Source organism: Osmerus mordax, chromosome 16 (assembly GCF_038355195.1).
Source record: "Osmerus mordax isolate fOsmMor3 chromosome 16, fOsmMor3.pri, whole genome shotgun sequence".
Lineage (NCBI taxonomy): Eukaryota > Metazoa > Chordata > Actinopteri > Osmeriformes > Osmeridae > Osmerus > Osmerus mordax.
Window position 1 is genome coordinate 8,067,959 of NC_090065.1, and position 12,297 is coordinate 8,080,255.

Consider the following 12,297-nt stretch of genomic DNA (forward strand, 5'->3'; position numbering starts at 1 on the left):
TCATCACTCATCCTCTAGTCTACTCCTCTAATCTATGATGGAGCTTAATCAACAGGAAGCAAACATATGCATATAATTTGACCACGCGAAGAATCCCCAATCAGTACAGCTTTTGTCTGAAACACAACAAATAGATTTTCTTCAACATAATCCTACTCTAATGAGCGACTTAGAAAGCCCATTTACTCGTAAAACCCTGCACCCGCAGTGCCTTCCTACCTGACATACATTCAGGGTTTCCAGATCACCGAGCTTTGTTCCTAACCCACATAAATGTAGGATACAGGACCTATGTGGAGAGCTTGAACTATATATACACTCCACGCTGTTTACCAAACCTCACAGCCACTTCATATTGACCTTGTTCGGTGCAGCGTAGGTACTGCATCTGGCAAACATCACCCCACTGGCCCTTGCTGCTAAGCACACTGTCACATATGTGATCAGTGGGAGCATGGCGCTGGGTAAAGGTCCTCTGCCAGGTACTCCATCATTTTAACATACACGTCCTCATTAGCACAGGAGCTGGAAAACAAACATTAAGTGAAGTCCCCCGATGACAGTAATGAAGAAATATTTCTAATGAACAAATGTCCCCCATCTGCCTGCTGTGTGGGGTGACAGCTGGGGAGTGCCCAGTGTGTGTGTGTGCGTGCGTACATGCGTGTGCGCGCGCGCGTGCGTTTGCGTGCTTGGACCTGTGTCGATGGTAAATGCACCGCTGCCTACCATCCACCAAAGGGAGTAAACACATTCTCACACACACACACACACACACACACACACACACACACACACACACACACACACACACACACGAAACATCCACAGTCATCAAAACCCACAAGGTCAAGCCACTTTCCTAATTAAACCTCTCCATGTTCGAGTCTCACCAGTGTGTTTGTCTCGGCTCCAAACAGGGCATCGGTGGACGGGAGGCCCCAATGAAATCCACTAAACCTTGGAACAACAGACGCTTCATTGGCACTTTTGATGTGGAGAACACCACCAAGGGCGACTCAGGACGCTACCGCTGCATCGTCCATTCAGACAAAGGTGTTGGAGTGTCCAATTACGGAGAGCTAACCATAAAACGTAAGTAGAGACCCGGCGCATCTCACAATCAGCCCTTTTGGAACGATCAGGATGAGAAATAAATGGATATTATATTTTGGATTGACCTAAAACAATGTAAAGGGAAGGTAAACAGAAACCTAGAAATGAGCTGCAAGTTGTTTTTGTGAGAGAGAAACATCTCCTGAAAGGCGATGCCAATGATGCAAAACACAGGCTAGCTTTATGTGGATTTGTTACCTTGAGGACGTTGATATTTCCTGTAAAGCCTGCCCTTGACCGACCACAATTCCGCCTAAAAGAGCACAAAGGCGGGAGGCGCAAGGGTTTACAGTAACCTCACCGATATTACACTCCTGCAGTCATTTGATATGAATTTATGGAGTCGTCAGAAACTAAATCCTGCAAGGCCTCACTTTCCTATAGCCTATAGTCCGGTAATGGCCTTCTATATTTCTTCACCTCAATTTTCTCCCTCCGCTCTCAATTGAATTTACTGCCCTGTTTTTTTTTGTCTCCCAGCTTTATGTGATTGATAGGTTTAATCCCGGCTGTCCAGATCGAGGTCTGTCAATCACGGTAAAATGTCTGGGCTCAAGCACTCTGGCGCAGAGAGAGAGATAAAGTCTATGTGCCTCGGTGTATCAGTGGGCTTCAGTGGATTGTTCTCAGAGAATTTAGTGACATGTGGTAGACAGCAACAACAAACCCAAATGTATTTGCATAAACAGACAAACAGAACAAATCGTATGCAGCCAAACATACCCCCTCTGTGGCTGCTTCCAGAAAGGACTTTTGCCAAATATTCCATTTGACATGTCGTTAGAGATTTGTCACTGACGGTAAATTTGTCAAGTGTATGTGTCATAAAAATACAATTTACATAGTCTTAAATACAATTTCCGCTCTAGTTAAAGGCATATATCAGATATTTAGATTGTTCTGATCATCCGGTATTAAATTGTGTGGACATGTTTATGATCTCACAAGCCTTCGGTTGAGAGTCCATAAGACAATGACCTCAGCATAAGCCAACTTGTCACAGCCATTTTCAAGGCATTTTCCCGGTCATAAGTGTCAGACATAAAACGCCAGTATCTCATCTTATTGTACCAGTCATAAAACCAGTGCTTAACCTGCAGTAATGTCTTTGAATCATAAATCCTGCTTAAATGTGTGTTCACCATATCTGGAGCGGGTTTTTTGGAGGAGTGACTGTACAGTAATTCTGTAGATTATCTTCCCTCTCCAGTCCCAGCCCAGCTCTCGCTTGGCTCCTCATTACCATACACTGCTCCTCCTTCAACATGAGGAGAGTGAATGCTTGATTATCTGGGATAATCACTTCGGCTTTTTCATGCCAATGTTCCATCACATTTATCTGCCTGTGTGGAAGAGTGCTTGCTGTTTGGTTCCGTGGCGCTACACGCGTCTCCCCGACGCACAACCTCCTGGGCCCCCATCGAGATGCCTCTCCGGCGGCGCGGTCAGTGCTTCTGAAATGACTATAATTACTCCCCGTCTGTGTGCTCTCTGGCTGTGCGTTGCCCTGGCTGGAATCACAGCAGAGCCTTGCAGTTAGCCGTCGACGCTGACACTCAGCTACAGTGTCGCGTGGCGTCAGTGTCTGGGCTAATGAGAAATGCCACCGTTATCGTCAAAACGAGTTTGTCATTTTTCTTTTCCCTCGTCCTCGCTCAAATCATTAGTGGATCAACTCTCAACAAATCCGGCCAATCGGGAGACCGGACGATGTCACGAGGACCTCTTCCATCTTACCTAGAAGCAGACTCAGTGGTTGTCTACAGACAACAAAGGGAGGTCTAGTAACAGACATGCCTTCTTATCAATGACGCCACAACAGGACGGTTTGTGGTCTGTGGGGAAGATGATGACGGGAGGTGAAGAGAATGAGGTGTCGATGTGTGTGTGTGTGTGTATTGGCAGGCAGACAGGTGCTGTGCTGGAGAAGGACACAGCTGTCCCCTGGCCGCCTGGCCGCCTGCTACACATCGCAGCAACAGCTGCTTGCTGACCCTGGCGTATGCCGTTCCCTCTCAGCTGTGGACAGGCCCTCTCCTGCCAGCACTGGGGACCCTCCCTGACCAAAGTTGCCCCACTGTCCCAAAGCTGCCTCGCGAGGCTTAAACGGAAGTCATTATCATCTATTCATGTTTCAGAACCGTGCATGTTCATCAGTGGGAGACTGGGATAATAATACATGTCTTCTGGGTTTTTTGGATCATTTAGAACGGAGGAGCTAATTTTTACTTAAATATAAACACTAGATTTGTTGAAAATAAAGCATTGTTTTACTAGCAGTTCATCTTTTTAATTACCTTGTGATTGTTGTTTAATTAAGTCTGTGCATAAGTATAATAATAATAAGATGACCTATATGTTCACTTAGAAGACATTATTTTCCTAAAGTGTCTTTTTGGCACTGCCTTATGCCAGATTCTTTCATTGCAGTAGTGTATGCTCTAACGTTGCTTGGTGCACAAGTAACACTACCATGAGAATCCTGATCGATTGAATTTCTTTGTAGCTGCTGCTTGTTGCCTATGGTCATCCCTTTCCCTAACAAAGTACCACTGAATCTGCTCCACTCAATAGAGATTTCTCTAGCTCTCTTTTCAGAGGCCTTCTGCCCTAGCGTGCCACAGCTTGTTAATTTGTGACTGGAATCATGTGGGTCACTGTCTGGATTCCCTGCAGTGTCACAGAAGCCATTTTGTCTTGTCTTGACATCTGAGTGTGATGGCTGGTCCTTCATGCAATCTACTGATGAACCCCACTGAAGATGGTTTTTTTATGGGCATATAGGTTTTGTTCTGTAGATATATGTGGGATTACCTGTTGTTGTACTGTTCACACAGCAAAAGGTATGATGAATGTTAGTACTCTATTTTTGTTTAAATCTCTCAGGCTTCTAAAGCTGTCATTAAGATTTTATATTATCAACATTGTACCACGACACACAGGAACAAAAGCCTGCTTGAAAGCCACAATAAACGATTTTGCAGTGCCATTGTTGTTATTGCTAATATACTGGCATGCTTAATTAAAAGGCAACTTTGATTTAAAACAATACCAGCTTTTCAACCCCATTGGTCCCTGAGGGATAACTACAGATAATCACAACAATGTCGATAGAGACACCTGCCACCGCCGCCTTATGTCCCTGTCTGGATCTGAACATGCAACTGATGGGGTTTGTGCAGGTCAAGACCAAGACATAAGGATTAGCAGGTTCATACTAGGTGATGTTTGACTCATGGGTTGGACATTGGGATTAGGTGGAGTTTATGAAGTCTCTGTAGGGTCATGACGGTCCAGCCATCTGGTAGCCCAGCAACCAAGCCTCCTTTGGACTCCACAGCCTCTAATGCGGCCAGATATCTCTCCATGACAACTCCATGAAAACCAGCCAGGCGGCTAATGGCATTATTCTGTTACATGTGTGTGCTCATTAGAGTCATTCACTGAGGCCACTGGGACTTGTAACTATTGTAGTACGTGACAACAAATGATTCCTAAGCCATGTCTGAGGAGAAAGACAAAGGACTAGGGACACCAAATAAATGTCCGACAGTAAATAGTGAATCTGAGAACTGATCGATCTCCCTACCTACCTTACCTAACAAAAAGATGATGGCTGGCGTGTTTAATAAGCTGCTCTCAATTACCAGGCACTGTGAGAAAGTAGCTGTCCTCTGAAGTAAATCAATGTTTTTATTTTGAAAAGAAGCCAAAACTATAAAAATGCTCTAATGACTTTATTTGTACTTCGGTTAATGGTTGTCTTTCTTTCTGACTAAAGATGGCATGACAAACACAGGGCCAATTTTGATGATTACACGTTCCCATTCAAACTAGTCAGGGCTGTTGCGTGAAGTTAATGTGTTGGGGTCTATGAGGCTCTGAAACATTTGCTTTATTAAACAGTATGAACACACCTTTTGTTTGCTCACATTTTTAGAACTGTTCTGATTGTGAACTCTGTCAAAGGAATCTTGTTCTTGGAATACTAGAACCTACTTTCCTACAGTAAATTGTGGTTCCCATTTGGATATTGTTCTCAAGCCCTAAAAAAATCCCTCTTGTCCTTCCAGAACCCCCAGTGCCCATCGCCCCTCCCCAGCTGACGGCCGTGGGGGCCACCTACCTGTGGATCCAGCTCAATGCCAACTCCATCAACGGGGACGGCCCCATCACCAACCGTGAGGTGGAGTACCGCACTGTGTCCGGTACCATGTACGACCTGCAGCCCGTCGACAAGACAACCCACAAGATCGGCCACCTGGACCCCGACACAGAGTATGAGATCAGCGTTCTCCTGACCAGGCCTCTGGACGGAGGGACCGGGGCCCCTGGACCCCCCCTCAGGGCCAGGACCAAATGTGCTGGTGAGTCAGACCCTACACACTGTCCCACAAGGAGGGGCTGACACCGACGACTACCTTCTCTCAGTCCTGTGTTGGGCTGTGAGCTCACCCTCGTCAGATCATGCGGCGTCCATCTTTTGTTTCTGTGGATGGTAGATCATGTAAGCCACGGTCTGACTGAAAGATGGGGCCTCAGGCAGGAGCTGGGTTCAATCCCCCTGCAAGGTTTACTCAATCACTGCTGTCATTTTATTATTTACTCAATGGCATCAGCAACCCCTTAATTGATCAGCAACAAAGATTGATTTCAAGTTTGAAACACTCTGGCACCTTGTATTTGGGTGCTGATATGGTTACTTGAATGCATGCATTAGGAACCCCTTATATGTACATAAACTCCATAAGAGCATAATTTGATACCAATTGCCCTTCTCACAACATTAACCAGCTAAGTTCCCGTATCTAACCACAAAACCTCACAGAGCAAAAACAAAGCTACCGTCTCAGCGTTTCCACTCCTGATTCTATTTGGTGTCCAGAGGAGTGCTGATGGAAATGGGATTTCTCCCTCCTGGTAATCAAGGCCGTGACCCCCTGGTGGTGAAGGTCGTCTTCTTTCTCCTTTTGGGGTCCGGCTGATGGGGATGGATAGCTCAACCTGTTTAGCCTTCAGAGCAAGGCCTGGGTGTCTGTGGGGGGTCCTGCCCCTGCTTACCCCCCCTCCCCCCCTCTCCCTTCCCCTGCCACCCCCCAGACAGGGAGATTGATGCCAGCGGCTCCTGAGGTGTGTTTGAGGAAGCAGCTCTTGATCTTGTCCAGCTCTCCTCTGCTGGTTCCCAGTGACAGGCTCGCCTCAGCAGAGCCTCTAATTGAACGGTTAGGGCTCACAGGGCACTGTGATACATCACTGTTGATATAGACAGGCCATAGACTCTCTCTGCCTGCAGCACTGCGCCGCTGCGCCACAGATGCTAATGGAAACCTGTGGGGCAGTTTGTGTTTCATAACTAGCAGCACGGCGCATGCTATTATTCCGAGGCTCTCGCTCGGTCACTTTGCAAATTGAGTAATTTTTTCTCATGACAAAGGATGCTTAATTCCATTCTTTTGTAAAACAGAAAATGTATAATGCAAGGACACAACCAATGATATTAAGATGCAACGAGAAGAAAAAGATACCCTTGTACAGTTTCTTTTCGCGTGCAGCCATTTGATTATTTTTCTTGCCAACTTCAAAAGACTCTGTTCGTCCAGTGCTTTTGTGATTGCTTTTGCATCCGTGTGTGAACCTCAAGTGCTTCCACAATGGTTTGAAATCTGAGGGACACTTTCCTATTTCCTTTGCCCTTCAAAAAAAAGGGCCGTCCTTGTCGACTTTGTTGTCAACGAAATATAGTTCAGTTGGTTTTATTTTCAACTAAGTTCAACTGAAAACATAAGAGGGCAGCTGAAATCTCAACAGCATCCTGTTGATGTTGTAGCAGTGTGAAATTGTTGACTGCATCAGATGGATTAATGGACTCCTCTAAAGTGCTCCGGTATGTTGGGAAAGCGGCTGTATTGTCAGTTGGGGACCCAGACCCTAGCAGGGGGCAGGGTATTCCAACAGCAGCAGTTGAAAGACAGTCTCACACAGAGAAGTCCATTTCTGTCAACTCTAGGTAGGCAGATATTAAAGAAGTTATCCCTTAAGTTCCAAGTTCGAGCTTCACTTGTTCTTGGGGTAAGAGTAGGCGTGTCCTTATGACTGGGCACTTACGTCGTATTCATTTGTCTTCTGTCCTGTGAATGACTGTGAATGAGGTGTATTTAGCATCTTTTGATCATGCCTGCCTTGATCTGTGTGAGGTGCGAGGTTTTAAGGCCTGCTTCGATCAGGGTCCTGATCTGAAACACACAGCCTTCAGTGGGCTTCTGCTCCAACCCCCCCCCCCCCCCCCGTCCCCCCCGTCCCGGCCCGTCCCCTGTGGACCGCTCTCCAAATGGGGTGTGCATGATGCCCACGCTGGGCCCACACACCTGCTCAGAGCGCCGGCCCTGCCAGCTCAGCTCCATGCCTCCTTCGATGAGCTGTCTCCATCTGTGCCCGCAGGCCACGTGGGAGTAGTCTCATCTGTTTGTTTTGGTTGCCGTTCTGTTGCTCTCTGTGTGCTACTAAACACGGGGATAACAGCGAGACCGCGCCGATCACGGACTGCCCTCGCTCGCAGGAACGCTCAACGTGAAGAGGGAGGACGAGCGGGAAATAAGGCTCAGATAGACAAGGTTGGTATTTGCATGTAGTCTGCTGGTGCTTTGATGGAGGACTTGTGCTTAACTGCAGGCCAGGAATGCTGTCTTTCCTGATATTAACAAGTGGAAGACAATTTGCCTTTTTTGGTCGGAAGTTTCGATTACAAAACAGAGTTTAAAGAAGACCTTGCTTCGTGATATTTTTCGGTTCCACAATAATTCACTTTGAAGTGAGAGATGGAAAAAATGTTGGGACACCGAACGGGTTTCCGGTTGCTGCAGCAAACACTACCGTTGTAGTTGAATACAGCCATGATAAGTTCCTACTCCAAGGCCTTCTTCCTATAGAGATTCCATAGATCTACCTCATCACCAAGGCTGAGCCCCAGCAGATCCATCTACCAGTGTCCACAAGGGAGGGAATTGGTTAGGTGGGCTTGACATTCTTTTTAATTAATGCCATTGTTGCCTTGAAGTATGAATGGAGAACCACTCTTCCACTCAATGCCAGATTACATTGCTCTGTCAACACTGATTGTTGCCAGTCATGTGACCTATAGGCTTTATATACTGTGTGTAGCAAGGTGAGTGAAAGCCCTTCGGTTAAGGCCCTCTGAATGTGTGTCCTTTTGTCAGCAAGAGAAAGCAAAAAAGATTGAGCTTGGTGTTCAAGGGGGAAGGTTATCAGAGCTTTAATTTTGTTGGGAGTGTGGAATAGAATGGTTCATTGTGTGTTTCTCAAGGACATGACTTCAAACAACGGATGTTGTGAGAGAGAGCCTGTGCATGTATTCTTTTTTTGCCTTATTATTATTTAGACCTCACCATCATTCTTTCCCCACAGACACCGAGGAATTCAAACTCTCTGAACAGATGTGCAAACAGTTTCCTCTTGTGACATCTGCATCTCGTAGAAATCCCTTAAAAGCTGTCTGTGTTGGTTGAAAAACACCTCGCGAACAAGAATGTGCATACTTGTTTTTGTAACGTCACATCCAAAACCCCAAGAGTAAGTCGAACAGCGGTGGTGGAGCAACGCCTGACAAGTTTTCCTTTTGAGACGACTATTAATTTTGGACAAAAACGCACTTCAAGGTCTTTAAATGTTGCCATTCTCCACCTTCAATTATTCATAGTCTATCTGGTGAGGTTTTTGTCACACAGATTTTTATCCAGCCTTTGCTGAATTATAGATGGCCCTTTCCTCTTTTGCCAGGCTTCCAGGAAGTTCTCCACCAGTCTGCTTGTATAAGTGTGACAGCCTGAGAGGCAGAGCTACAGTACTTCATATATACTCAACTCACATGACTGTCACTGTAACCCGGCTCCCTGTCTGGACCTCTCCTCTGTCAGTAGCTCCTACAGGATAGTTTCTACGGTGCCCTGCCCTACATAGCTCCAAAAATCCAGGTGGCCATTTTACAAAGTCAAGCGCGTCACTTTGATTAACGCCTCTGGTAACACCCTGGCTGAACTGAGCCAGGCTCGCTCAGGTTGTGTCGACAAATGACAACACTCCTTCGACCATCTGTAAAGTTGTAAAGATGAAGGATCGCCTCGGTAACCTCCCGCCTCCCAGGGCTCTTGTACAGATTGTGTCCCGTCAGTGAACGAGTGTGTGTCCCTCCTGTTATCCAGCCTAACCACTGGCTCTTCCCCAAAGAGCACAGGCGCTGCTTGCATGTGCGCTTGTGTGTGTGCGTGCGTGTGTGTGTGTGTGTGTGGTGGGGAGTCTCTGCTGCCTCTCTGACCCCAATCACTACCGCAGCATATTGGTGGAAACAAAATGAAAGATCGATTTTCCTGGCCCCGCCTCCTCCCCTCCTCTCTCCGTCTTTCAGCTGTCCATTGGTTCATCCTACTGCCACAGCTCTCCCTTCACCTCCAACCCAGTGAGACACACTTAGCGTTCCTCCAACCCCTCAGGAAGGCATTAATCATGTATTTTAGCAAAGATTTATTGGGGTATGAACCTTGTGACTTCCCTCCGATAGAAGTAGGGGCGTATCCACTGGCCATGAGAGATGATGAATCGAGTACATCATTAATTCAATAGAAATTAAGTCGACTAACGATCCTAACACTTGATCATATCTTTCCATCTGGAATCGCGTAGCCAGAACACGCATAACCGTGGACTCTTTGATGTCCGTAATGAATGGCTGGCTGAAGCCTGCTCATCTGAAGTCCTGTCGTGTAACAGCCTCACCAGAGCAGAGTGGGCTGTGTCCACTCTGGAGGTCTGAGCAGGTGTTGACTCCATCTCAGCACCCCCCCCCTCAGCTCCAGGGGACTCATCAGACAAGGTGGCAGCCCAGCTCTCTGCTCACACTGTGGGCTCGATCCGACCGCTCTCCCGGCCTCCCTTCATCCTCACCCATCATGGCACTCTCATTCATCATTGTGCCCATAAAGAAGGACTTGATAGAGTGGAGGGGAGACCGCCGCCGTTCAATAAATCCCTCTGATTATCCAAGCCTCAAAGGGGTGTGTCTGTGTGTGTGTGTGTGTGTGCCTCCGTGTGTGTGTGTGTGTGTGGGGGTGGGCGTGCCGTGGACTTATATAGGCCCCTGTAGGTTGTAGCATCAGTTCTAATCTGTGTACACGTGTCAACCTCAAGGCCTTGCCCTCTTGTTTAACTTGTTGCATGATTATCATCTGACTGGAATGAGAACCCAGGCTGTACAGCCCCCCCGTTCCTGTCCTCCCTCCTCTCTTTCACCTTATCACTCTCACTCTCTCTCTCTCTCTCTCTCTCTCTCTCTCTCTCTCTCTCTCCCCCTCCCTCTCCCCCTCTCTCTCCCCCTCTCCCCCTCTCTCTCCCCCTCCCTCTCCCCTCTTTATCTCTATCTCTAGAGGATTGCATAAAGGGGCACTCTAGGAGGGTGATGGAGGTTTGATTGTTGGTTATCAAAAGCTATCATTACAGGCTTGCCTCTGTGCGATATGAAAATGATTTCATGAGTGTAAAAACCATGTCATTACCTCAATGGCCTCACAGCTAGAGGCCAGAAGTAATAGAAAGAGGAAAACAAATGTGTCCCCAGCCCTTCCAGCATACAGAATGGGGTGAATAACACTGCCGTCGAGAGATAAATGACAGCGTCAGCAGGGCCAGCTGGCTGGGCTTGATCACTGGGACACTTTGCATGAAAAAGCCCTCAGAACCAAGATGGGCTGTATGTTATTGTCATGTTGTTGTACAAGTGCTGTCTCCGAGAAACACCCTCTCACACAGCCTGTCTGCGTGGAACAGAGGCTGACATTCTCAGCCTCCTGCAGGCGAGCCTCTGTGTACACGCTGTCTCATGAAGGGGAGGCATTGCTCTTCTCCTCCTCCTCCTCCTCCTCCTCCTCCTCCTCCTCCTCCTCCTCCTCCTCCTCCTCCTCCTCCTCCTCCTCCTCCTCCTCCTCCTCCTCCTCCTCCTCCACCTCCTCCTCCTCTACCTGAGCGGTGCTTTGTCCTGATTGCATCTGCCCTGTGCTGCGCGTAGCGGAGGAGGCCCTAATAACATGACAGGGTTTCTAATAACTGGGGAAGTCGTGTTTTCCCTCCTGGCTGTGCAGGCTGTGCAGAGGGATGGAAGGGAAAGGCGAGCGCTGGGTTTCTCTGCTCCTCATCCACGTGGACCTGATAAGGATCCTGGCTCAGGGAGCAGAAGCGCCATGTCACGAGCCCAGGGTGCACGTCGTCAAGGGGATTCTCCTTCCGTGCTTGCAGTTGTCGTGATGTGGAGGCTTCTAAAGCTGACACTTAAACCTGTGTGGTACCTGCATCTGCTAACATGTATACACACAGAAACACAGAGAGAGGGGGGGGGGGGCTCATTCAGGGCTAATGCCCCCACTTCCACCTTCACCTCCCCCCACCACCCTCACCCCCTGAGGGTCTGGGAGCACCAGTTGGACTGCAACATGGGATTATTTGTAGCTTTTTTCATGTTCGGGGTAATCATGTTATCTATTTGCATGATAAAGGTTAGACGTGGAGCCCATTAGAATTAACAGGAGGCGATAATGTGCTGATAATTTAGAAAACATTATTTAAATGTCAAACCGTAATGATAAAAACCCACTAATAGTTCTATCTAAATGTCAAATTCAAATTATTCAATTAGACTGGCAAGAGTGGGGCAGGTGATAATTTGCCTGATGCTCGGAATACCAATCTGGCTCTCAATTGTGCCCATACAGTGTGCCCTGGCACACCATCGAACCCAGTAATAACCTGCTTTGCGGGAGGGATCCTTTCATATCCACCATTACAACTCTGATGCCACAAAAATGTTCAGCATACTGTGAGGATATTAGTGTCATACTGCCAGTATTTTCATCCGAGAAAAGCCTTCAGTGCTTGATAGCTCGCAGTAAAATATATGGATTTCTGGAGCTAGCTGGAGATAGTGTTATTTCTTGTTATGATTTGTGCTTGTGCTTAGAAGGTTGAGCCTCTTACTGCTTGGTCAATAAAATCAAGTGAGAAGTCACACTAGGATGGAGTCTTACGTTCTGCTCATCAGCTGTCATTCACTACTCCATGTCTCAATTTCCAAAATGGTAGGGTGTCCTCCCTCTCCGCCCTCAAGGATTAAAGGGGAAATTG

General features: G+C 47.4%; 1 protein-coding gene across 1 annotated transcript in view; it reads left to right on the forward strand.

The window, feature by feature from the left end:
* Nucleotides 1-12,297, forward strand: part of LOC136958883 (receptor-type tyrosine-protein phosphatase mu-like) — a 93,530-nt gene that overhangs the window by 37,143 nt on the left and 44,090 nt on the right. The window contains exons 6-7 of the mRNA XM_067253008.1: nt 921-1,095; nt 5,190-5,483. Of these exons, the coding sequence (XP_067109109.1) occupies nt 921-1,095; nt 5,190-5,483 (469 nt within the window). The remainder of the gene's footprint in view (nt 1-920; nt 1,096-5,189; nt 5,484-12,297) is intronic.